A 25,326-nucleotide genomic window follows, 5' to 3' on the forward strand; every position below is an offset into this window, starting at 1 on the left:
AGGTGGTGCCCCCCGGGGGTCGACGGGGGACAACGTGTCGCCCCTCTGAAGAATGCCAGGAGGTGGTGCCCCCCGGGGGTCGACGGGGGCCCAACGTGTCGCCCCTCTGGAGAATGCCAGGAGGTGGTGCCCCCCGGGGGGTCGACGGGGGCCCAACGTGTCGCCCTTTGGAGAATGCCAGGAGGTGGTGCCCCCCCGGGGGTCGACGGGGGCCCAACGTGTCGCCCCTCTGAAGAATGCCAGGAGGTGGTGCCCCCCGGGGGGTCGACGGGGGCCCAACGTGTCGCCCCTCTGAAGAATGCCAGGAGGTGGTGCCCCCCGGGGGGCGACGGGGGCCCAACGTGTCGCCCCTCTGAAGAATGCCAGGAGGTGGTGCCCCCCGGGGGGTCGACGGGGGCCCAACGTGTCGCCCCTCTGAAGAATGCCAGGAGGTGGTGCCCCCCGGGGGTCGACGGGGGCCCAACGTGTCGCCCCTCTGAAGAATGCCAGGAGGTGGTGCCCCCCGGGGGGTCGACGGGGGCCCAACGTGTCGCCCCTTTGGAGAATGCCAGGAGGTGGTGCCCCCCGGGGGTCGACGGGGGGCCCAACGTGTCGCCCCTCTGGAGAATGCCAGGAGGTGGTGCCCCCCAGGGGGTCGACGGGGGACCAACGTGTCGCCCCTCTGGAGAATGCCAGGAGGTGGTGCCCCCGGGGGTCGACGGGGGACCAACGTGTCGCCCCTCTGGAGAATGCCAGGAGGTGGTTCCCCCCGGGGGTCGACGGGGGACCAACGTGTCGCCCCTCTGGAGAATGCCAGGAGGTGGTTCCCCCCGGGGGTCGACGGGGGACCAACGTGTCGCCCCTCTGGAGAATGCCAGGAGGTGGTGCCCCCGGGGGTCGACGGGGGCCCAACGTGTCGCCCCTCTGGAGAATGCCAGGAGGTGGTGCCCCCCGGGGGGTCGACGGGGGACCAACGTGTCGCCCCTCTGGAGAATGCCAGGAGGTGGTGACCCCCGGGGGGTCGACGGGGGCCCAACGTGTCGCCCCTCTGGAGAATGTCAGGAGGTGGTGCCCCCGGGGGTCGACGGGGGCCCAACGTGTCGCCCCTCTGGAGAATGCCAGGAGGTGGTTCCCCCCGGGGGTCGACGGGGGCCCAACGTGTCGCCCCTCTGGAGAATGCCAGGAGGTGGTGCCCCCCGGGGGTCGACGGGGGCCCAACGTGTCGCCCCTCTGGAGAATGCCAGGAGGTGGTGCCCCCGGGGGGTCGACGGGGGACCAACGTGTCGCCCCTCTGGAGAATGTCAGGAGGTGGTGCCCCCCGGGGGTCGACGGGGGACCAACGTGTCGCCCCTCTGGAGAATGCCAGGAGGTGGTGACCCCCGGGGGGTCGACGGGGGCCCAACGTGTCGCCCCTCTGGAGAATGTCAGGAGGTGGTGCCCCCGGGGGTCGACGGGGGCCCAACGTGTCGCCCCTCTGGAGAATGCCAGGAGGTGGTTCCCCCCGGGGGTCGACGGGGGCCCAACGTGTCGCCCCTCTGGAGAAAGCCAGGAGGTGGTGCCCCCGGGGGTCGACGGGGGACCAACGTGTCGCCCCTCTGGAGAATGTCAGGAGGTGGTGCCCCCGGGGGTCGACGGGGGACCAACGTGTCGCCCCTCTGGAGAATGTCAGGAGGTGGTGCCCCCCGGGGGGTCGACGGGGGCCCAACGTGTCGCCCCTTTGGAGAATGCCAGGAGGTGGTGACCCCCGGGGGTCGACGGGGGACCAACGTGTCGCCCCTCTGGAGAATGCCAGGAGGTGGTGCCCCCGGGGGTCGACGGGGGCCCGGGGCGCCGCCCCCAGTCGAGTGTCTTGACATGCTTGTGTAAGAAGTGGGGTTGTTGTGAAGCGTCTAGTGTGTTGGTGTAGTGTTGTGTGTTGTCACGTCTCACTCTCAACCTTCACCGCTGTCTAGCAGAAATGCAAACAGGAGAGCCGAGCACATAAGTCTCTCCCTGCCAGTACACAGCCTCTTCAACAGCAAGCCCTATGTAGCGCCTCCTCGTGGTGACACCCAGTAACTGGGTACACCTTGGACCCTGGCTGAACTACAAGGGACTCGGAGGAGGTCTGGCCCCTAGACGTGCAGTACACAGGCCCACCGGTGTGTGGATATTCCCTGATGCCCACGAACCACCCCCAGCTATGGGTTAAATAGTGTCACCTAGTGGATACCTCGGGAGAGGACTAGGCTACAGGAGTAAACTCCTACACAACATCCATGTCCACAGTGCTGTTGTTTTGTGTTTTTCTTGCCCTTTTGTGTGTGTTTAAATGGGAGAGTACTGCTGGCGTCGTGTGTAGCTGCTGCTCCTCCCTCTCGTAGCCCCCCTTCCCATCCACCCTTGTATGTCTGCCCCCCTTCCCATCCACCCGTGTGTCTGTGTTGTATTGATCTGTTGACTTGTTTCACCACCTTTATTGTAAAGCCACTTTGAGTGTTAGAACAGTGCTATAAAAGATTGATTTATTATTATTAGTATTATTACTACCTGTCATGTCGGAGGGCTCTCATATCCACGTAGACAGTGGTGGGGTCTGGTCCTGCTGTACCCTGGGGTTGGGGAGACAAGCAGAATCGGGACATGAGTCTATACAGTGAGTCTTAAGCCCTTACATCCCCGAAGGTTGAATCAGTTCTTCTGAACACAAAGTTTAGTGGGAGAAACATTTCATCACTGCAATCACAGCATTGTAAGATGGTGACAGATGTAGTCTTAGACCCCTCTCGGTTCAGAATGGCCGTTCCCTCTGCACGTACATGTCCTGTTTGACTCCCTGTTCAAACCAACGTTCCTCCCTATCAAGGATGTGCATATCCTCACCCTTGAAAGAGTGGCTACTGGCCTGTGGATGGTGTAGACTGTGGAGTCCTGGCCTGTAGATGGTGTAGACTGTGGAGTCCTGGACTGTAGATGGTGTAGACTGTGGAGTCCTGGACTGTAGATGGTGTAGACTGTGGAGTCCTGGCCTGATGTCTTAGCTCTCATGTGTTGTCCCATCTGCTTCAGAGTACATCTGTCACCATCTTGCAATGCTTTGATTGCAGCTATCCCCCAATCCTCTGTGAGTAGTACACATGGCCATCGTAACTGTAGTTAATGGTCACGGCATTTGCATATGAAACTGGTCACTGGTTTGGGTCATTATGCCACTGTATTGTTTAGAAGGGTGGGGACACCTGCAGTCAGTGTATTGTTTATAAGGGTGGGGACACCTGCAGTCACTGTATTGTTTATAAGGGTGGGGACACCTGCAGTCACTGTATTGTTTATAAGGGTGGGGACACCTGCAGTCACTGTATTGTTTATAAGGGTGGGGACACCTGCACCCACTGTATTGTTTATAAGGGTGGGGACACCTGCAGTCACTGTATTGTTTATAAGGGTGGGGACACCTGCAGTCAGTGTATTGTTTATAAGGGTGGGACACTTGCAGTCACTGTATTGTTTATAAGGGTGGGGACACCTGCACCCACTGTATTGTTTATAAGGGTGGGACACCTGCAGTCACTGTATTGTTTATAAGGGTGGGGACACCTGCACCCACTGTATTGTTTATAAGGGTGGGGACACCTGCAGTCACTGTATTGTTTATAAGGGTGGGGACACCTGCACCCACTGTATTGTTTATAAGGGTGGGACACCTGCACCCACTGTATTGTTTATAAGGGTGGGGACACCTGCAGTCACTGTATTGTTTATAAGGGTGGGGACACCTGCACCCACTGTATTGTTTATAAGGGTGGGGACACCTGCACCCACTGTATTGTTTATAAGGGTGGGACACCTGCAGTCACTGTATTGTTTATAAGGGTGGGGACACCTGCAGCCACTGTATTGTTTATAAGGGTGGGGACACCTGCAGTCACTGTATTGTTTATAAGGGTGGGACACCTGCAGCCACTGTATTGTTTATAAGGGTGGGACACCTGCAGCCACTGTATTGTTTATAAGGGTGGGGACACCTGCACCCACTGTGTTGTTTATAAGGGTGGGACACCTGCAGTCACTGTGTTGTTTATAAGGGTGGGGACACCTGCACCCACTGTATTGTTTATAAGGGTGGGGACACCTGCAGCCACTGTATTGTTTATAAGGGTGGGGACACCTGCAGCCACTGTATTGTTTATAAGGGTGGGGACACCTGCAGTCACTGTATTGTTTATAAGGGTGGGGACACCTGCAGTCACTGTATTGTTTATAAGGGTGGGGACACCTGCAGCCACTGTATTGTTTATAAGGGTGGGGACACCTGCAGCCACTGTATTGTTTATAAGGGTGGGGACACCTGCAGTCACTGTATTGTTTATAAGGGTGGGACACCTGCAGTCAGGTGAGAGTGAAGAAGTCACTCAGATGATGAGGAAACGTTTCTCTCCCTGAACGTTGTGTTCAGAGGAACTGATTCAACTTCCTGGGACTTCCTGGATTGTTGAGCATGCATCAAGACTCGAACCCTTACAGATATTACAAGCTGGCTGGATGGAAGGGAATTGGAAGCTGCTTAATATGCTGCTTAATGCAGAGCCGTTGGGGGAAAAAAGCAGGGTGGCAGCCAGAAGCCAACCAGCCAGCCTTTGATATCCTGCAAGTCAACTTCACCATGTAACCATGGAAACTGTAACTAATTTTTGTACATGTTGTATTATGCCTGATATCGCTCCCTTGTGTGTTCCCCTGACAGCAGGTTCTCCAGCCTTCACTAGAAAACGGGTGCCAATTACAGCAAAGTACCACTGTATATGAATCCTACACAAACTCATAAATCAAGTGAGTTAAAATGCTGATCCTCTGCAAAAAAAACAAAAGCATAGAGACCTTGATATAATTTCTAACTGCGTCGTTTATCGTCTGTGCTGTAGTCACTGCCATGCAGTACAACTGACTTATTGTTTCTCCAAGACTGATTCACGGCACTGGTTGTCCTATTGATTTCCTCGGCTTCAAGATTCAACAGCTTTTCTGCTGAAAGACTGGTTACAACAAATCCTACTGCCGGTGGAAAGCAGGAGCACAAGCTAGCGATGAGCGCCGGTTGAAGTGAAAGACTGCATGGGTCTTCTGGGAGGTGGCAGCCAAACACTGTTATATGAGCAGGGGGACATGTGCACCTGGTCAAGCAGAGGTTGCAGCATCGAAGCGTTGTTGGAAGGACCCCTCTAGACCTTTCCATCAGGCTAAATTTATCATTCTGTGCAGCTTGATTAAAAGTAAATCTTTTTCTGACAATGCCAATCAATTACTACTTTAAAATAGCCTCCTGCACAAACTAACACATTATACTAACACATTACCCTTACCTGACGGCACCAAGCTGTACCAAGTGTTTGGCGTTATTCTCATCACAGACACATGATGAGGTTTGAGAGCAGAGTAAAACCATAAATTAGCCCTGCACCAAAAATAGCTTCATGGCAACACAATGCATGCTGCCAGGTGTGCTGCGACAAAAAATGGCCCTTTTCGAATGGTGAAGGAGTGGCCCTTGCCTGTGCACAATACTTTAAGTCGGGCTCAAACTAACGGATGCTAGCTACAGTTGGAGTTAACCAATGAAAAGGGAAAGCGAGAGACACCTGAAGAGACTGATGTTAAGCATCTCTGGGACATCATGCAGGAAGGACAAACTAACACATGGATGCATCAATAACACACATGGCAGCCGTAAGAGCGAGCAGCCCGCCTCACCCCACAGTACCTGCTCAGCCAGCTTCCCCAGCCTGTTGGGCTGACGAGAGGGCACGAGGGCAGGGTCACAGAGAGAAAGGAAGGTACATCATACACGGACACACATGCCCGAAACACACACACATACACACACACACACACACACACACACACACACACACACACACATATATATATATATATATATATATACATGGACATATACATGCATACAGAGAGAGACAGAGAGACAGAGAAAAAAGAAAAACGATAAACAGTCAGACTGAGAAACGGTGGGGCTAATAACCGAAAGCAAAGAAAGTAAAACGGTGAGGGGTAAAACCATCGTAAAGGGCATAGTTCCTCAACATGAATTCTGGTGCCGTGGGGCACGGCTCAGTAACGTAACATGTTTCATATTTCCCATCATCCTGACTCAGAAATAAAGGTGGTCTCCTTTCCCAGGCGTCCCTACAGACACAACTGGCTCTGGGTGAGAAGCCGGATGTGGGTATGTGTCCTGGTCGCTGCACTAGCGCCTCCTCTGGTCGGTTGGGGCGCCTGGTCAGGGGGGAGGGGGAACTGGGGGGAATAGCGTGATCCTCCCACGTGCTATGTCCCCCTGGTGAAACTCCTCACTGTCAGGTGAAAAGAAGCGGCGGGTGACTCCACATGTCTGGGAGGAGGCATGTGGTAGTCTGCAGCCCTCCCCGGATCAGCAGAGGAGGCGGAGCAGCAACCGGGACGGCTTGGAAGACTGGGGTATTTGGCCAAGTACAATTGGGGGAAAAAGTGGGGTGGGGGGGTCAACAAAAAAAATAAAGATCGTCTCCCTTCCTGTCATCGGTTAGGAGCAGCTTCATGCCCGTTCTCCGTCAGTCTCTGGTCGGTCTGGATTCTGTTGCAAACTGGCAATGCAGTAAAAGATGACCGGGCACTTAGTTTGACCAATTACAGCTTTGCCCTTACTGTATTTCACCCCAGCTCTTAGCAAGGACAAAACCAGCATTAATATCTAATATTGAGCCAACACATATGAAATTAATATCTAATATAGATCCAACACATATGAAATTAATATCTAATATTGATCCAACGCATATGAAATTAATATCTAATATTGATCCAACGCATATGAAATTAATATCTAATATTGAGCCAACACATTTGAAATTAATATTTAATATAGATCCAACACATATGAAATTAATATCTAATATTGAGCCAACACATTTAAAATTAATATCTGATATTGAGCCAACACATATGAAATTAATATCTAATATAGATCCAACACATTTGAAATTAATATCTAATATTGATCCAACACATATGAAATTAATATCTAATATTGAGCCAACAAATTTGAAATTAATATCTAATATAGATCCAACACATATGAAATTAACATCTAATATTGATCCAACACATTTGAAATTAATATCTAATATAGATCCAACACATTTAAAATTAATATCTAATATTGATCCAACACATTTGAAATTAATATCTAATATTGATCAAACGCATATGAAATTAATATCTAATATTGATCCAATATCTAATATTGAGCCAACACATTTGAAATTAATATCTAATATTGAGCCAACAAATTTGAAATTAATATCTAATATAGATCCAACACATATGAAATTAATATCTAATATTGATCCAACACATTTGAAATTAATATCTAATATTTAGCCAACACATTTGAAATTAATATTTAATATAGATCCAACACATATGAAATTAATATCTAATATTGAGCCAACACATTTAAAATTAATATCTAATATTGAGCCAACACATATGAAATTAATATCTAATATAGATCCAACACATTTGAAATTAATATCTAATATTGATCCAACACATATGAAATTAATATCTAATATTGAGCCAACAAATTTGAAATTAATATCTAATATAGATCCAACACATTTAAAATTAATATTTAATATTGATCCAACACATTTGAAATTAATATCTAACATTGATCAAACGCATATGAAATTAATATCTAATATTGATCCAATATCTAATATTGAGCCAACACATTTGAAATTAATATCTAATATTGATCCAACGCATATGAAATTAATATCTACTATTGAGCCAACAAATTTGAAATTAATATCTAATATAGATCCAACACATATGAAATTAATATCTAATATTGATCCAACACATTTGAAATTAATATCTAATATTGAGCCAACACATTTGAAATTATAATCTAATATAGATCCAACACATATGAAATTAATATCTAATATAGATCCAACACATTTGAAATTAATATTTAATATTGATCCAACACATATGAAATTAATATCTAATATAGATCCAACACATTTGAAATTAATATCTAATATTGATCCAACACATATGAAATTAATATCTAATATAGATCCCACACATTATAAATTAATATCTAATATTGATCCAACACATATGAAATTCATATCTAATATTGATCCAACACATATGAAATTAATATCTAATATAGATCCAACAGATTTGAAATTAATATCTAATATAGATCCAACACATTTGAAATTAATATCTAATATTGAGCCAACACATATGAAATTAATATCCAATATTGATCCAACGCATATGAAATTAATATCTAATATTGATCCAACACAGGAACACATGAAAGATGCTCCTCTTCAAGCCATTTGCTGCCAAGAGCCATAAACTAACTATAAACTAAACCTAGAGGAATATGGAGCTGGACACCCTCCAAAATAAGGTGAGACTTTACCTAAAATATACCTTCCTTCTATTGATGACTGTAATAACATAAGATATTACCGAGGATAAGTCTCACCTTATTCCATTAATGAGTCTGTCAGACTACAGCCCTTTAGCGTAACACACTGAGCAGTGTCACGGCTACTTTTGGTCCTCTATGCACAGCCAGAAATAGTTATCATTTTGGAGTTTTTCCTCCTTTTTCTCCTCAACTGCACTTTGGCCAATTACCCCCCTCTCCGAGCTGTGCTGGTCTCTGCTCCACCCCCTCTGCTGATCCAGGGAGGGCTGCAGACTACCACATGCCTCCTCCCATACATGTGGCGTCACCAGCCGCTTCTTTTCACCTGACAGTGAGGAGTTTCACCAGGAGGACGTAGTGCGTGGGAGGATTACGCTATTCCCCCAGTTCCCCCTCCCCCCTTACCAGGCGTGCCGACCGACAAGAGGAGGCGCTAGCGCAGCGACCAGGACACATACCCACATCCGGCTTCCCACCCACAGACACGGCCAATTGTGTCTGTAGGGATGCCCGACCAAGCCGGAGGTAACACGGAGATTCGAAGTGGTGATCCCTGTGTTGGTAGACAACGGAATAGACTGCCACACTACCTGGACACCCATGGTTATCATTTATGACCCTTGACCTCTTCAACCCTCCTCCTTGCCCCTTTCCTCTCCTCCTCTGTGTGGTCCTCACCTGCAAACAGACTGCTACATTGACCCTGCAGCCAAAGGTGGTGCTGACGGCGCGTGGTGACAGCCCCAAGTCCTTGAAGATCTTGGAGAAAGACTGAGTGAGAGCGATGCGGGGCCTCTCCTCCGCCACCACCATGCACGTGCGCACACATGACAGGTTGACATTCCGCAACTACACATGGGATAAGGAAAAGAGGAAGTAAGAAACAAGCAAAACCCTTCTGTACCCATCTCCTTTGCAGGAGATAAACAAAACCATTTGATATTTGAAAAGAGGGGCTAACCCGCAACGCTTCTGTCTGTGAACCGAGGCCCTTGGTGCACATCTCCATGACAGAGTAGGAGCAGAAGGTGACACGGACTTTGTACTGGCTGACTGCTGCCAGCCACAGAGATGCATTACTCTCCAGCTCCAGAGGAGGCACCAGAATGGACTGGTGACCTGAATACACACTGGGAAACACACACACACACACACACACACACACACACACACACACACACACACACACACACACACACACACACACACACACACATTTTCATTTGGAAATAATTTACTTTAATACAAACTGGGTAGTAGGAAGTAGTGCACTTGTGCTTTCTATGTTCCAAAATCCTTTTATGAGCAAAAGGACTTATCAGGGTTGGGCAGACGTGTTCCACATTGTTATAAAGTATACATTAAAAGAAAAGAAAGAAAAGGAAGCAATAACAATGAAATTGATAATAGTGATAAAATAAGATAAAACAGCCCCACCCCACCCCTTTGATTGTCCAGAGTAGTTTTAAGGCATAATATTTAGCATAAATAAATAACAGTAGAGCTGGAGCTAGTATGTCCATGGAGTCAGTTGTTATTTTTATGTCAAGGGCAGAGGTTAAATTGCACGTCATGTCATGTCATTTGGGTGTTATGGATGCATGATAAAAAGGGTTCCCAAGTTTTGTAGAATTTCTACTCAGAACCCCTGACTGAGAAGCGCAACATCTCCAGGTTGAGGCAGGACATTACACCTCGAAGCCACTTATTAAGTGTGGACGGGGCGGCATCCTTCCACCTGAGCAAAACCGCACGTCTGGCCAAGAGTGAAGCAAAGGTAAGCATGCAGCATTCTGAAAATGTCAAATGAGCCACTCCATCAGTAACGCCAGACAAAGCAACCAGAGGGTCTGGGTCTAGGTTCCGCTTTAAAATGTTGGATAGAGTGTGAAAAACATCTTTCCAGAATTTTTCCAAGTGAGGGCACAGCCAGTACATGTGTATCAGGGTAGCATTGCTGTTTTTGCATTTGTCGCAGGTGGGGGTGATATCAGGATAGATGCTCGATAATTTAACCTTAGACATGTGGGCCCTTTGAACCACCTTAAATTGCACTAGGCAGTGTCTTGCACAGATTAAGGATTTGTGTATTGATGTGAGAATGGAATCCCATTGGTCATCAGATAGTGCATGTCCCAAATCGTGTTCCCAGGCTGTTTTAATCATCTCTAGAGGTGGACATGTCAGCATGGAAATGTCTCTGTATAATGTTGACAATGCACCTTTAGATAGTGGGTCAAAGGAGAGAAATGTGTCAACAGGGTTCGTGTCAGGTTTTTCAGGAAAGCGCGGTAAGATAGAACGCATATATTGTCTGACTTATAAATATCGAAAAAAGGGTGTTCTGGGTAAGTTGTATTTCTCAGACAGCTGGGTGAAAGACATAAAGCAGTTGTTTTTGAATGTGTCTTTAAAAAATCTGATACCTTTCCTGTGCCAATCCTGAAAAGTTGAGTCATGTCGAGATGGTATGAAAAGACGACTGGAAGCAACAGGACTCCGAAGAGAGAAGTCTCTGTAGCCAAAAGTCTTCCTGAATTGGGCTCACACTTTAAGGGTATGACAAACAACTGGGTTGTCTATTAGTTTAGTCAGAGTGTAGTTGAGTGGTGAGCCAAGGAGTGCTGGAAGCGAAATATCCTGGCATGATCTTAGCTACAGAGATGTCCATTCTCAGCTGTCTGACTGAAGGTAAAAGTGGTTCCAAAAAGACAGGGAATATTAGCAGCCAAGTAGTAGTGATGCATATCAGGGAGCACCATGCCCCCATCTCTTTTGAATCTTGCCATATATATGAGGAAATAATCGAATCTAATGAAACAAAAAATGATTTTGGGATGAACACCGGTACACACTGAAATAAATATGTAAACTTTGGTAGTGTATTAATTTTTATAGAGTTTATTTGTCAGGCAAGGGACGGGGTAAGAGGGGACCACTGCAGCAACAATGTTTTAATTTTCTTCAAAAAGATTTTTACATTTCCGTGTGACTGCTACTCCCAATTAGGTGAATTATCTTTCTTCAATTTGGAATGGTATGTCATCGTAGTCTAGGTCAAATGCTTTTCTATGAATCGGGAACAATTCACTTTTCTGCAAGTTTATCTTGTATCCCGATAGTGATCCAAACTGGTGAAGCAGAGAAAGTGCTACTGGCAGAGAGGTTGTTGGGTCTGAGACATATAGCAGAAGATCATCTGCATATAAAGACACTTTATGTTCCATACCTCACCACCAAATACTGGCAATGTTTGCATCGTTACGAAGAGCAACTGCAGGCGGTTCAATAGCTAGATCAAAGAGGATTGGACTTGGTGGGCAAACCTGAGAGTTTCCGCGGCCTAGGGCGAAAGGTTGAGAAACTGTGCTGTTAGTTTTGAACTGTTGCAGTGGGAGATGTATACAGGTGCATCTCAAAAAATTTGAATATTGTGGAAAAGTTCATTATTTTCTGTAATTTAATTCAAAAAGTGAAACTTTCATATATTCTAGATTCATTACACATAAAGTGAAATCTGTCAAGCCTTTTTTGTTTTAAACTTGATGATTACAGCTTACAACTCATGAAAATCAAAAATCCAGTATCTCAAAATATTAGAATATTACATAAGACCAATCAAAAAAAGGATTTATCATACAGAAATGTCGACCTTCTGAGACGTATGTTCATTTATTTACTCAATACTTGGTCGGGGCTCCTTTTGCACAAATTACTGCATCAACGCGGCGTGGCCTGGAGGCAACCAGCCTGTGGCACTGCTGAGATGTTATGGAAGCCCAGGTTGCTTTGATAGTGGCCTTCAGCTCGTCTGCATTGTTGGGTCTGGTGTCTCTCATCTTCCTCTTGACAATACCCCATAGATTCTCTATGGGGTTCAGGTCAGGCGAGTTGGCTGGCCAATCAAGCACAGTAATACCATGGTAGTTTTGGCACTGTGGGCAGGTGCCAAGTCCTGCTGGAAAATGAAATCAGCATCTCCATAAAGCTTGTCAGCATTGACTCTGGGTTTGATGAAACACAGTGGACCAACACCAGCAGATGACATGGCACCCTAAAGGCACCCTAAATCATCACCGACTGTGGAAACTTCACACTGGACTTCAAGCAACTTGGATTCTGTGCCTCTCCACTCTTCCTCCAGACTCTGGGACCTTGATTCCCAAATGAAATGCAACATTTACTTTCATCTGAAAAGAGGACTTTGGACCACTGACCAACGGTCCAGTTCTTTTTCTCCTTAGCCCAGGTAGGACGCTTCTGACGTTGTCTCTGGTTGAGGAGTGGCTTGACACTAGGAATGTGACACTTGTAGCCCAGTTCCTGGGCACGTCTGTGTGTGGTGGCTCTTGATGCACTGACTCCAGCCTCAGTTCACTCCTTGTGAAGCTCCCCCAGGTTCTTGAATCGGCCTTGCTTGACAATCCTCTCAAGGCTGTGGTCATCCCTGTTGCTTGTGCACCTTTTCCTACCACACTTTTCCCTTCCAGTCAACTTTCCATGGATATGCTTTGATACAGCACTCTGCGAACAGCCAGCCCTTTCTGCAACGACCTCCTGTGGCTCATGGGGTATTGTCAAGAGGAAGATGAGAGACACCAGACCCAACAATGCAGACGAGCTGAAGGCCACTATCAAAGCAACCTGGGCTTCCATAACATCTCAGCAGTGCCACAGGCTGGTTGCCTCCAGGCCACGCTGCGTTGATGCAGTAATTTGCGCAAAAGGAGCCCCGACCAAGTATTGAGTGCATAAATGAACATACTTCTCAGAAGGTCGACATTTCTGTATGATGAATCCTTTTATTGATTGGTCTTCTGTAATATTCTAATATTTTGAGATACTGGATTTTTGATTTTCATGAGCTGTAAGCCGTAATCATCAAGATTAAAATAAAAAAGGCTTGACATATTTCACTTTATGTGTAATGAATCTAGAATATATGAAAGTTTCACTTTTTGAATTAAATTACGGAAAATAATGAACTTTTCCACAATATTCAAATTTTTTGAGATGCACCTATATAATAAGTACTTATGTTTTTTAACTGAGACAATAGATGGGCCAAGAGGGACACATACCAGAAGAAACACAGGAGAAAGGGCTCTGGCAGCACTTGATGCCATACTAGTTCCAGTCAGTAGGGGCTTAAACCGCCCACTTACCATAGTGGTTGTCTTACCTGCACAGACACCAAAGAGCAAAGCCCAAGCCGCAGTAGGGGTCCAAACAGATGGCGATCTGCCGGGAGGGGTAGAGCTCACACTGCAGCTTGATGGAACGACACAAGGCACTGGTGGCAGCGTGAGACATCTGGATAGGTAAGCAAAACATACAAGGGCATCGAGACAGCAACGATACTTAGAAACAACACAATCTACCATCGCATTAGATCCCAGTATTCAGATATTATTAAATTAAAACTGATTTTGTGTAACTAAAGACTGGACAGTGTCTGAGTAATATTGCTGACATTTATTGTTGGGGATGTGCTGTAGTGTGAAGAGAGAATCATAAAGTTTCTTTCAGGTAAGAGTTTATTTTTATAAAAAGTTTAGATGCTCATTCGTCCACCTTAACCTCAACCTGGTAGCCCGCCGAGAATGTGTTAAACAGACACTACAACGCTGTAGTTGGCTGGCCAAACTCATATCTATGCTTCCTTCAACACGGGACATCCCTGTCAGTGCTGAAGTACCTTGACCCCAGCTAGGATGCCTGTTGTGGACACACTGAAGTCCAAGTAGGCCAGCATCTCTGGGGTGGGAGGCTTATAGATCTGGGGACTCTTCTTCCTCGGAAGGTCATCTGAAGGTCAAACAGAGGGAGAGGAGGTCAGTTTGCTGATGTTGTACCTATAAACTTACACCACCAGCCAGCAGATCTTGAGGCATGAGAATGCACTCTGTTAAGATCACCTCTTTACAGGGGTGTGCATATGCCTGTGCACGCATGTGTGTGTGTGTGTGTGTGTGTGTGTGTGTGTGTGTGTGTGTGTGTGTGTGTGGTGTTGCTGCTGTCCCCCCCCCCCTTTTTTTTCTCAAATTATACTTGGCCAACTACCCCACTCTTCCAAGACGTCCCAGTCTCTGCTCCACGCCCTTTGCTGATCTGGGGAGGGCTGCAGACTACCACATGTCTCCTCCCATACATGTGGAGTCACCAGCCGCTTCTTTTCACCTGACAGTGAGGAGTTTCGCCAGGGGGACGTAGCACGTGGGAGGATCACGCTATTCCCCCCAGTTCCCCCTCCCCCCTGACCAGGCGCCCTGACTGACCAGAGGAGGCGCTAGTGCAGCAACTAGGACACACACCCACATCCAGCTTCCCACCCGCAGACACGGCCAATTGTGAATTATGTCTGTAGGGATGGACGCCTGACCAAGCTGAAGGTAACACGGGAATTCAAACTGGCGATCCCCATGTTGGTGGGCAACGGAATAGACCGCTATGCTACCCGGACGCCCCCGTCTGTGTTGTTTTTACCTGTGTCAAGGACCACTGGCCAGCTTTTGACGTCTACAGCAGCAGCAGCCTCTTTGGATTTCAGCAGCTTCATTATTGCTTGAGTGGTCAGGATACACACAGACTTACTGACCTGTCACACGTGCACACACACACACACACACACACACACACACACACACACACACACACACACACACACACACACACACACAATCTAACAATGAGCCTCGCAGCGACCTTACATTTGTTGATCCTAAACTTGTCTGAAACAAAAACGGAGATGACTACTGGGGATGAAAGAGTGTGCTCTTTGACCCAGATTACAACAGTCAGTGTTACCTCAACAATCATCTTGACTGTGGGCAGGGTAGTGGCCAGGTTCTGTGGATGAGGAGGCCTGACAGTGACAGGCACACAGCCAGCGTACAGGCAGCCATAGAAGGTGGCAATAAGGTCAATCCCTGAGAGCAAACATAAATCACATTGCATAGTTCAGGCATTTAGTGACTCACAATGAAAGGTGATGTCAAAGATGACAGAACAAGAAAGCAGCGGTTCTTACCTGGCGGGTATACTAGTGCTACATGGTCCCCAGCATTGAGGCGCCCTTTTTCCATCAGCGCCACCGCGACACGCTCTGCCCGCTTATGAAGCTGCAGACAGGAAGCTGTGCTAGCAACAGTACCCTGGTGAACAACAGACAACAAGAACATGCTTTAGCGCCGCCACATTTCACACGGAGATCTGATTCTCCTAGCAGTGTAGCAAATGGACGGGAAACAGAAAGTACCTTGGCGTTTAGGACCAAGAAGAGAGGGTGGTCGGGTGTGGCCTGAGCCCTCCACTGCAGAACATCCTGCATGTATAAGAACTGTGGAGGAAAGACAAAAACATGAGAGAAAGTGAGCTATGACCTATAAAACAAAATCAAAGGTAGCAATAAAGGAAAAAGTCAAGAGATACTGAGGCAGTACGGGCACAAGTCCCAATGACCATGGCGGGATGAAGTGGGGATTTGACAGATCAGTGAAGGACATTAAAAAATACTGTGTTTGGACAGCTGAGAAGTATAGAGAAGTGATGGCTGATGGAAGCAGTATGAAGGGGATTAGGGATCAAAATTATACAATATGTTAATTTCCTGTAGCACAATGGGGGCAGAGTTCAAACCATGCCCCCTTTTGTCTTATTACACTGAACCAACAGGAAATCTTTCAAGATCCAAGACAGACCCCAGAGTAGTTTCTTACCTGTGTGCATAGAGGTGATGAGAGGGTGAAATGAAGATGGCTATCTACCTTACGTGCCTGGTCATTGTCTTCTAGTTGGGCCACATCTCGCCCACAGGCTTGGGCTATCCGTTTCCCGGCCACAAGGTTGCCCACTATCATAGAAGCAGGCCCAACCTCTGTCCAGCACAACAAAACACCACCATCATCACCATCAATCATGTTAGTCAGTCACACAGTATCATGACTGATACTTATTTTCTTCAGTAACAAACACAACAACAATTTGCAAAGAGAGAGCAAGTTCTCATGATTCACATGTTCTTACAATGTGAGAGCCCTCCTTACTTGCCCCTGCTGTGGCTCACCTGGTTGCTTTTGGCGTGGCTTGGGCAGGTTGGTAACACAAGTGTGGGGGCACATAAGGACATTGCAGGGGTGCAGGGCTCCCTCCAGGAAGCGCTGTTTGGTCTCAGAGATGTGGATGCCACCCAGAGGTGCCTTGGGCAGTGTGTTTGCAGGTACCAGAGCCAGGCAATACACCCCCACCTGGTGAATACTATCTATAGCCTGCACGGAAAAAAATACAAGGAAAACAAAGGGAAGAGCCAGGAGGTGAGTAAACTGAAATAGAATGGAAGAAATCGGCTTTCACATTACAGTATCAGAAAAAAGCAAAAGCATTGTTTTTATTTGACTTTTGTTATCCACTACAGTTGTGTTCTGAATATTTTCTTAAAAGGTGGACGCTTACAGAAAGACCTTATGTCCTTTTTACCCCTCCTCATGTTCTACGCCTCTTATCAACTTAACTAACAGGCCTGGGTCAAATAAAGGTTTAAAAATTTCACCACTTTAAAATACTTCCTATTTTAATCATCCATCCATCCATCATCCAAACCGCTTATCCCGCTCTCAGGGTCGTGGGATGCTGGAGCCTATCCCAGCAGTCATTGAGTGGCAGGTGGGGAGACACCCTGGACAGACCGCCAGGCCATCACAGGGCGCACACACACACACACACACACACACACACACACACGTTCACACTTAGGGACAATTTAGTACGGTAAGTCACCTGACCTACATGTCTTTGGACTGTGGGAGGAAACCAGAGCCCCCAGAAGAAACCCATGCAGACACGGGGAGAACATGCAAACTCCACCCAGAGGAAGACCCAGGACGGCCCCCAAGGTTGGACTACCCCGGGGCTCAAACCCAGGACCTTCTTGCTGTGAGGCGACCACGCTAACTACTGCGCCACCGTGTCACCCGCTGATAAATATTTCAAGTAAAAGTCATCATATTAGCATCTGTATTTGTCAGTAAGTAATAGTCATCATATTAGCATCTGTACTTGTCAGTAAGTAATAGTCATTATATTAGCATCTGTATTTGTCAGTAAAGTAAAAGTCATCATATTAGCATCTGTATTTGTCAGTAAAGTAAAAGTCATCATATTAGCATCTGTATTTGTCAGTAAAGTAAAAAAAGTCATCATATTAGCATCTGTATTTGTCAGTAAAGTAAAAGTCATTATATTAGTATCTGTATTTGTCAGTAAGTAAAAGTCATCATATTAGCATCTGTATTTGTCAGTAAGTAATAGTCATCATATTAGCATCTGTACTTGTCAGTAAAGTAAAAGTCATTATATTAGCATCTGTATTTGTCAGTAAGTAATAGTCATCATATTAGCATCTGTATTTGTCAGTAAAGTAAAAGTCATTATATTAGTATCTGTATTTGTCAGTAAGTAAAAGTCATCATATTAGCATCTGTATTTGTCAGTAAGTAATAGTCATCATATTAGCATCTGTATTTGTCAGTAAAGTAAAAGTCATTATATTAGCATCTGTATTTGTCAGTAAGTAAAAGTCATCATATTAGCATCTTTATTTGTCAGTAAAGTAAACGTCATTATATTAGCATCTGTACTTGTCAGTAAAGTAAAAGTCATTATATTAGCATCTGTACTTGTCAGTAAAGTAATAGTCATCATATTAGCATCTGTATTTGTCAGTAAAGTAAACGTCATTATATTAGCATCTGTACTTGTCAGTAAAGTAATAGTCATTATATTAGCATCTGTACTTGTCATTAAAGTAAAAGTCATTATATTAGCATCTGTATTTGTCAGTAAGTAATAGTCATTATATTAGCATCTGTATTTGTCAGTAAGTAAAAGTCATCATATTAGCATCTGTATTTGTCAGTAAAGTAAACGTCATTATATTAGCATCTGTACTTGTCAGTAAGTAAAAGTCATTATATTAGTATCTGTATTTGTCAGTAAGTAAAAGTCATCATATTAGCATCTGTATTTGTCAGTAAGTAATAGTCATCATATTAGCATCTGTATTTGTCAGTAAAGTAAAAGTCATTATATTAGCATCTGTATTTGTCAGTAAGTAAAAGTCATCATATTAGCATCTTTATTTGTCAGTAAAGTAAACGTCATTATATTAGCATCTGTACTTGTCAGTAAAGTAAAAGTCATTATATTAGCATCTGTACTTGTCAGTAAAGTAATAGTCATCATATTAGCATCTGTATTTGTCAGTAAAGTAAACGTCATTATATTAGCATCTGTACTTGTCAGTAAAGTAAAAGTCATTATATTAGCATCTGTACTTGTCATTAAAGTAAAAGTCATTATATTAGCATCTGTATTTGTCAGTAAGTAATAGTCATTATATTAGCATCTGTATTTGTCAGTAAGTAAAAGTCATCATATTAGCATCTGTATTTGTCAGTAAAGTAAACGTCATTATATTAGCATCTGTACTTGTCAGTAAGTAATAGTCATCATATTAGCATCTGTATTTGTCAGTAAAGTAAATGTCATTATATTAGCATCTGTATTTGTCAGTAAGTAAAAGTCATCATATTAGCATCTGTATTTGTCAGTAAAAGCATCTGTATTTGTCAGTAAAGTAAAAGTCATTATATTAGCATCTGTATTTGTCAGTAAGTAAAAGTCACCATATTAGCATCTGTATTTGTCAGTAAAAGCATCTGTATTTGTCAGTAAAGTAAAAGTCATCATATTAGCATTTGTATTTGTCAGTAAGTAAAAGTCATCATATTAGCATCTGTATTTGTCGGTAAAAGCATCTGTATTTGTCAGTAAAGTAAAAGTCATCATATTAGCATCTGTATTTGTCAGTAAAGTAAAAGTCACTATATTAGCATCTGTATTTGTCAGTAAGTAAAAGTCACCATATTAGCATCTGTATTTGTCAGTAAAAGCATCTGTATTTGTAAGTAAAGTAAAACTCATCATATTAGCATCTGTATTTGTCAGTAAAAGCATCTGTATTTGTCAGTAAAGTAAAAGTCATCATATTAGCATCTGTATTTGTCAGTAAAGTTATATTAGCATCTGTATTTGTCAGTAGAAATTGGACATTAAAGGACAAATCAGAAGTGATTGAGGACAATGAACAAATAGCAACAATCTTTAATACATTCTTTGTGTACTCTGTACAATGTCTAGCTGAGAATTTTGGAGAAAGACCCAGACTTCTTCAATCAGTAAATTAGGAACTCCCAGTATTCACAATTGAATGTGTCTCTGAAGCTGCTGTTATGAAAGCGCTTGACAGCTTAAAACGGTCCAAGTCCAAGGATGTCTTCGACCTTAACTCTCATTTCTTTAAGAATTATAGATCGATTATTTGTAAACCTTTAACTCATCTGATAAATTTATCAATAAAAAAATCATGTTTTCCATCTTCCTGCAAGGCTGCAGTGGTGACATCTGTCTTTAAGTCAGGGGACAGTACTGCGCCATGAAATTACAGACCCATCAGTATTCTCCCAATAGTCTCTAAAATTGCTGAAAAGATTGTGTGTGACCAGCTAGTCACCCACTTAAATGAAGGTGCATATAATTTACACCCAATGCAATTTGGTTTCAGTAAGCATCATGCTACAGAAACTGTGATCTGTTATTTTGTGGAGCAGGTTAAAAGTTATCTTGACAATGGTGGTGTGGTTGGAGCCGTGTTTTTGGATTTTACAAAGGCCTTTGACACCTTTAATCATGACGTCCTACTCTCAAAGAGTTCAAGATTTAACTTTTCCGTTGATGCATTAGACTGGATGGAGTCCTATTTAAATAAGAGAAAACAGTGTACTAAAATTGGTGACAAATGTTCAGCAAACACATATTGTACAGCAGGGGTCCCTCAAGGGTCTATACTAGGACCCATTTTATTTAGTATATACATAAACGACCTTCCACAAGCCTGTCCAGATGTAAACGTTCAAATGTATGCCGACGATACGGTCATCTTAACTCATACAAGATCAAAAGAGCAAGGTGCAGCTAAATTAACAGCTGCCATGTGCAAGGTATCGGATTGGCTTACAAACTCATGCTTAACTCCCAATGTAAGCAAAACAGTCTGCATGTACTTTACATCAAGGACCAACAATTCAGTTGATCCAGACATTTTATTAAATGGTGAAGTTATTAATACGGTGACACATGTAAAATATTCAGGCATCATAATGGACAAGCACTTGCCTTTTAAAAAACATGTCAGTAAGGTAACCAAGAACATTAAGTTCAATTTGAATAATTTTAAGAGCATCAGGCATCAAATGTCTTCATCTGCCGCAAATCTTTTTCTACATGCCATGATTTTCCCTCATTTGTCGTACTGTATAACCACTTGGTCCCAAGCAGGTGTGACCACCCTCAAGCCAGTATATTCTCTATATAAACAGATTTTTTAAAATATTGGATAAAAAAACCAAGGGAATTTCACCACTGCCATATCCTGAAAAAATATAACTGTCCTAATTTTGATAATTTTTTGTTTTATTCAGATGTATGCCTGATGTTCAAGATTATTCATGGACTCACCCCCCTGAGAGCATGCCTGGCCTCTCCCGACAATGACAGAACTGTAAGGGTCAGAACCAGAGCATCTTCAAGGGGAGATTGGGTACCACAGTTTAGGAAGACTACTTTTGATCAATTAGCCTTTTCAGTAAAAGTGGTGGGAAAGTGGAATTCCCTTCCCCCAATGTCAGAGAGTCAGCCAGCTTTGCGGTGTTTAAAAAGCGTCGTAAACTTTGGTTAAAATCAGCACAAACGTGTAATCACAAATAAATGTCCTTGCTTTAACATTTTGTACATACTTTAGATTTCACTCGGGGTTTTTGTTGTGCTTTTTATTCAGAGTAGTTACTATATTTTTCTTAGTCCGGAGCAGCCCAGGGTTCTGGCCTGAACCAGCCTAGGGTTCTGGCCTGAACCAACCTAGGGTTCTGGCCTGAACCAACCTAGGGTTCTGCCTGAACCAGCCTTGGGTTCTGGCTGGAACCAGCCCAGGTGCAACTGACCGTAGACTTGTGTGTAATTTATAGTCCCGGCCATTGAACAGGCCAGACTGGTTTTTAGAGCTGTTGTCATAGTTTAGGACAGATTGTTATTTATTGATGTTTCAGGTCAGTTTACTATTTATATTTATTGTTGCTGAATAGATGAAATCCATATTCATTATGTTGTTGTCATATAGGCCAGATTGCTAGTTATATCCCCTGTTTTAAATAGATCAGATTGTATTTATAACTTTTGAGATTGGTTTTCTGATGTATTGTCATGTTTTTACTTCTGTATTAATTGTTGTTTGTCTGCCTGTCCAATAGTTTTCTTATGTATTGTTATGTTTTTACTTCTGTATTAATTGTTGTTTGTCTGCCTGTCCAATAGTTTTCTTATGTATTGTTATGTTTTTACTTCTGTATTAATTGTTGTTTGTTTGCCTGCCCAGGGACTGCAGATGCAAATTAGCTGCCAACTAACTCTGGTGCAATTGTAAAATTGTGCGTTGTCCCTGTCAAAAAAACAATAAACTAAACTAAGTAAACGCCTTTATATTAGCATCTGTATTTGTCAGTAAAGTAAAAGTCATATTAGCATCTGAATTTGTCAGTAAATTAAAAGTCATCATATTAGCATCTGTACCTGTCAGTAAAGTAAAAGTCATTGCATTAGCATCTGTATTTGTCAGTAAAGTAATAGTCATCATATTGGCATCTGTATTTGTCAGTAAAGTAAACCAAGTAAAAAAACACGTTCTACAGAATTGCTTCAGTTTTGAAGAAGTGTTCATCAGAAGTGTAACTTAGCGATGCATAAAAGTCCTTGCACGTCAACCCCTTTCTTTCCGGCGATGCTTCCGCAGGTGAAGGTAATACATGCAACACCGGTACTGTATATCAGTGAGTGCTTGCAGACCAGCTGCAAATCTGCCACACCGCTCTATTCCATCAGTTTCAAAATCCTCTGTTGTTCTGCAGGATTTTGCATATTGCCTGTCATCAAAGCTGCAATGAAGACAAAGCAACTGTTGTCAGCTGACAGGTTTGAACCCCAATATCTATAACTATTTGACAAGGGAAACAAACAGCGCAAAAAATAAACAAATAACTAAAAGAAAATATAGCAAGGAACTGCTGAAGGCATAGGTTTTAAACATGACACATGTTTTGTTTTTGTGGATTTTCTCACCCTTTTTTCCCCAGTTGTATCCGGCCAATTACCCCACTCTTCTGAGCCGTCCCGGTCGCTGCTCCACCCCCTCTGCTGATCCAGGGAGGGCTGCAGACTACCACATACCCCCTCCCATACATGTGGAGTCACCAGCCGCTTCTTTTCACCTGACAGTGAGGAGTTTCACCGGGGGGACGTAGCACGTGGGAGGAGCACGCTATTCCCCCCAGTTCCCCCTCCCCCCTGAACAGACGCCCCGACCGACCAGAGGAGGCGTGAGTGCAGTGACCAGGACACATACTCACATCCAGCTTCCCACCCACAGACATGGCTAACTGTGTCTGTAGAGACACTAAGCCAGGGGTAACACAGGGATTTGAACCAGTGATCCCCGTGTTGATAGGCAACGGAACAGCCCGCCATGCTACCTGGACACCCATGGCAGTTCTTTTTAATCTTTACGCCTACACTGTAATATAAGCTGGTATATAATGTCCCGGGTTAGCGTTGCTCAGCTTTGCTGTTTTAATAACCCAGCATAATGCTGTTTTGTACTGATGGAGCACCATTCGGGTTTTTCCAACTGGGTCTGCAGATCATACAATACACTTTTTTAGGACCACCTCCCCCCCCAAAATTGTGTAAAATGTTTTTTAAATTCAGAACCCAAAACTTTTATTTTGTCCTCTTGGGAAAAAAACATTGCAGGTGGTTTGCGAAGGCGTTGAAAGTCAGGTTGTGTGCGAACAAGGCAGAAGATTAGCAGAAGATCATGTAGCACCTGAAGAACACGGCTCATCCACTGAAAGCTGTCCTCCTCGGAGGCATCTGGTCTTTGTTCTGCCACAACAACGATTCTTTCATCATGTAGCACTGACACAGAAAACACCGCTATCCTGGAACACACAAATAAAACCCCCGTGTTACAATGGCAGCACTGTGTACAACACTGCACTGAACAACAAACACACAATGCATCTGGGGCTTCCATGTCAGCAGCCGACCAACTCTCATGTAGACAGTTTTCAGCTGTAGCTACAACCAACTGTAGGTTTTGGAAAAAAAAGGAGTTTTTAAACTTCCCCTCCTTTACCTTCCCCTGTAAACAAACTTCATGGGCTCCACTGCCAGTGCGGTGGCGACCACGTCATCAGCGTTGTGTCTCCGCCCACTCACCACCATCAGCCCATCCATCTTCCCCACAACAAACACCAGATGGTCCTGGTGGGGTGACACAATGAAGACACAGCTACATTTTTATTCATTTATTTTTTAACCCCTCCCTTTTCTCCCCAATTGTACTTGGCCAATTACCCCACTCTTCCAAGCCAACCCGGTCTCTGCTCCAGCCCCTCTGCTGATCCGGGAAGGGCTGCAGACTACCACATGCCTCCTCCCATACATGTGGGGTCACCAGCCGCTTCTTTTCACCTGACAGTGAGGAGTCTCACCAGGGGGAAGTAGTGCATGGGAAGAGCACGCTATTCCCCCCAGTATCCCCTCCCCCCTCAAACAAGCGCACTGATTGACCAGAGGAGGTGCCAGTGCAGCGACCAGGACACATACCCACATCCGGCTTCCCAGCCCACAGACACGGCCAATTGTGTCTGTAGGGACGCCTGACCAAGTCGGAGGTAACGCGGGGATTCGAACTGGCGATCCCTGTGTTGGTAGGCAACGGTTTAGACTGCTACGCTACCCGGATGCCCCCACACATTTACATTTTTAGGAACTAAACTGGTGTTAGCACCTGGAGGGATCAGTGTCTCGCTTAAGGACATGTCAACAGAACGGGCGGTTGTAAGCTGTGAAAGAATAAGTATATTGCACACACTCTTTTGTGAAACACACAGCAGTACACAACAAAGCAGGTGTTTAGTTAACTCTTTTCCAAACCCCCAGAAGCTTTACTGCTGTTGGTGCCAAGACTGACATCAGTGAAACCACTTGAGTCCAGTAAAGTGCTTGAGAGGACATGAATAACACAGCGGCGAGGTAAAATCCAGACCACTACTGAGCAAACTGGGTGAACTGAAATAAGAACAGAAATCAGTCAGCCAGTCATTCGTCCACTGTGACAGAAATCAGTCAGCCAGCCATTCACCCACTGTAACAGAAATCAGTCAGCCAGCCATTCACCCACTGTAACAGAAATCAGTCAGCCAGCCATTCATCCACTGTAACAGAAATCAGTCAGCCAGTCAATCGTCCACTGTAACAGAAATCAGTCAGCCAGCCATTCACCCACTGTAACAGAAATCAGTCAGCCAGTCATTCACCCATGGTAACAGAAATCAGTCAGCCAGTCATTCATCCACTGTAACAGAAATCAGTCAGCCAGTCATACACCCACTGTAACAGAAATCAGTCAGCCAGTCATTCGTCCACTGTAACAGAAATCAGTCAGCCAGCCATTCATCCACTGTAACAGAAATCAGTCAGCCAGTCAATCGTCCACTGTAACAGAAATCAGTCAGCCAGCCATTCACCCACTGTAACAGAAATCAGTCAGCCAGTCATTCACCCACTGTAACAGAAATCAGTCAGCCAGTCATTCATCCACTGTAACAGAAATCAGTCAGCCAGTCATACACCCACTGTAACAGAAATCAGTCAGCCAGTCATTCGTCCACTGTAACAGAAATCAG

At 44.7% G+C, this 25,326-nt stretch overlaps 1 protein-coding gene across 2 annotated transcripts in view; it reads right to left on the bottom strand.

Annotated features, from left to right (window-relative positions):
* The window catches only part of dip2a (disco-interacting protein 2 homolog A), a 427,030-nt gene that overhangs the window by 3,942 nt on the left and 397,762 nt on the right, over positions 1-25,326 (bottom strand). Inside the window, exons 21-34 of one of the 2 annotated variants that reach the window (XM_056290055.1) lie at positions 23,772-23,899; positions 23,460-23,574; positions 16,536-16,737; positions 16,237-16,346; positions 15,729-15,809; positions 15,501-15,624; positions 15,278-15,399; positions 14,957-15,068; positions 14,169-14,278; positions 13,653-13,783; positions 9,432-9,600; positions 9,149-9,319; positions 5,717-5,746; positions 2,509-2,570 (exon numbers count right to left, since the gene is read on the bottom strand). In XM_056290055.1, the coding sequence (XP_056146030.1) occupies positions 2,509-2,570; positions 5,717-5,746; positions 9,149-9,319; positions 9,432-9,600; positions 13,653-13,783; positions 14,169-14,278; positions 14,957-15,068; positions 15,278-15,399; positions 15,501-15,624; positions 15,729-15,809; positions 16,237-16,346; positions 16,536-16,737; positions 23,460-23,574; positions 23,772-23,899 (1,667 nt within the window). The remainder of the gene's footprint in view (positions 1-2,508; positions 2,571-5,716; positions 5,747-9,148; positions 9,320-9,431; positions 9,601-13,652; positions 13,784-14,168; positions 14,279-14,956; positions 15,069-15,277; positions 15,400-15,500; positions 15,625-15,728; positions 15,810-16,236; positions 16,347-16,535; positions 16,738-23,459; positions 23,575-23,771; positions 23,900-25,326) is intronic. The other variant, XM_056290056.1, reaches the window with a different exon arrangement.

The sequence above is a fragment of the Lampris incognitus genome, chromosome 11, assembly GCF_029633865.1.
Source record: "Lampris incognitus isolate fLamInc1 chromosome 11, fLamInc1.hap2, whole genome shotgun sequence".
NCBI lineage: Eukaryota > Metazoa > Chordata > Actinopteri > Lampriformes > Lampridae > Lampris > Lampris incognitus.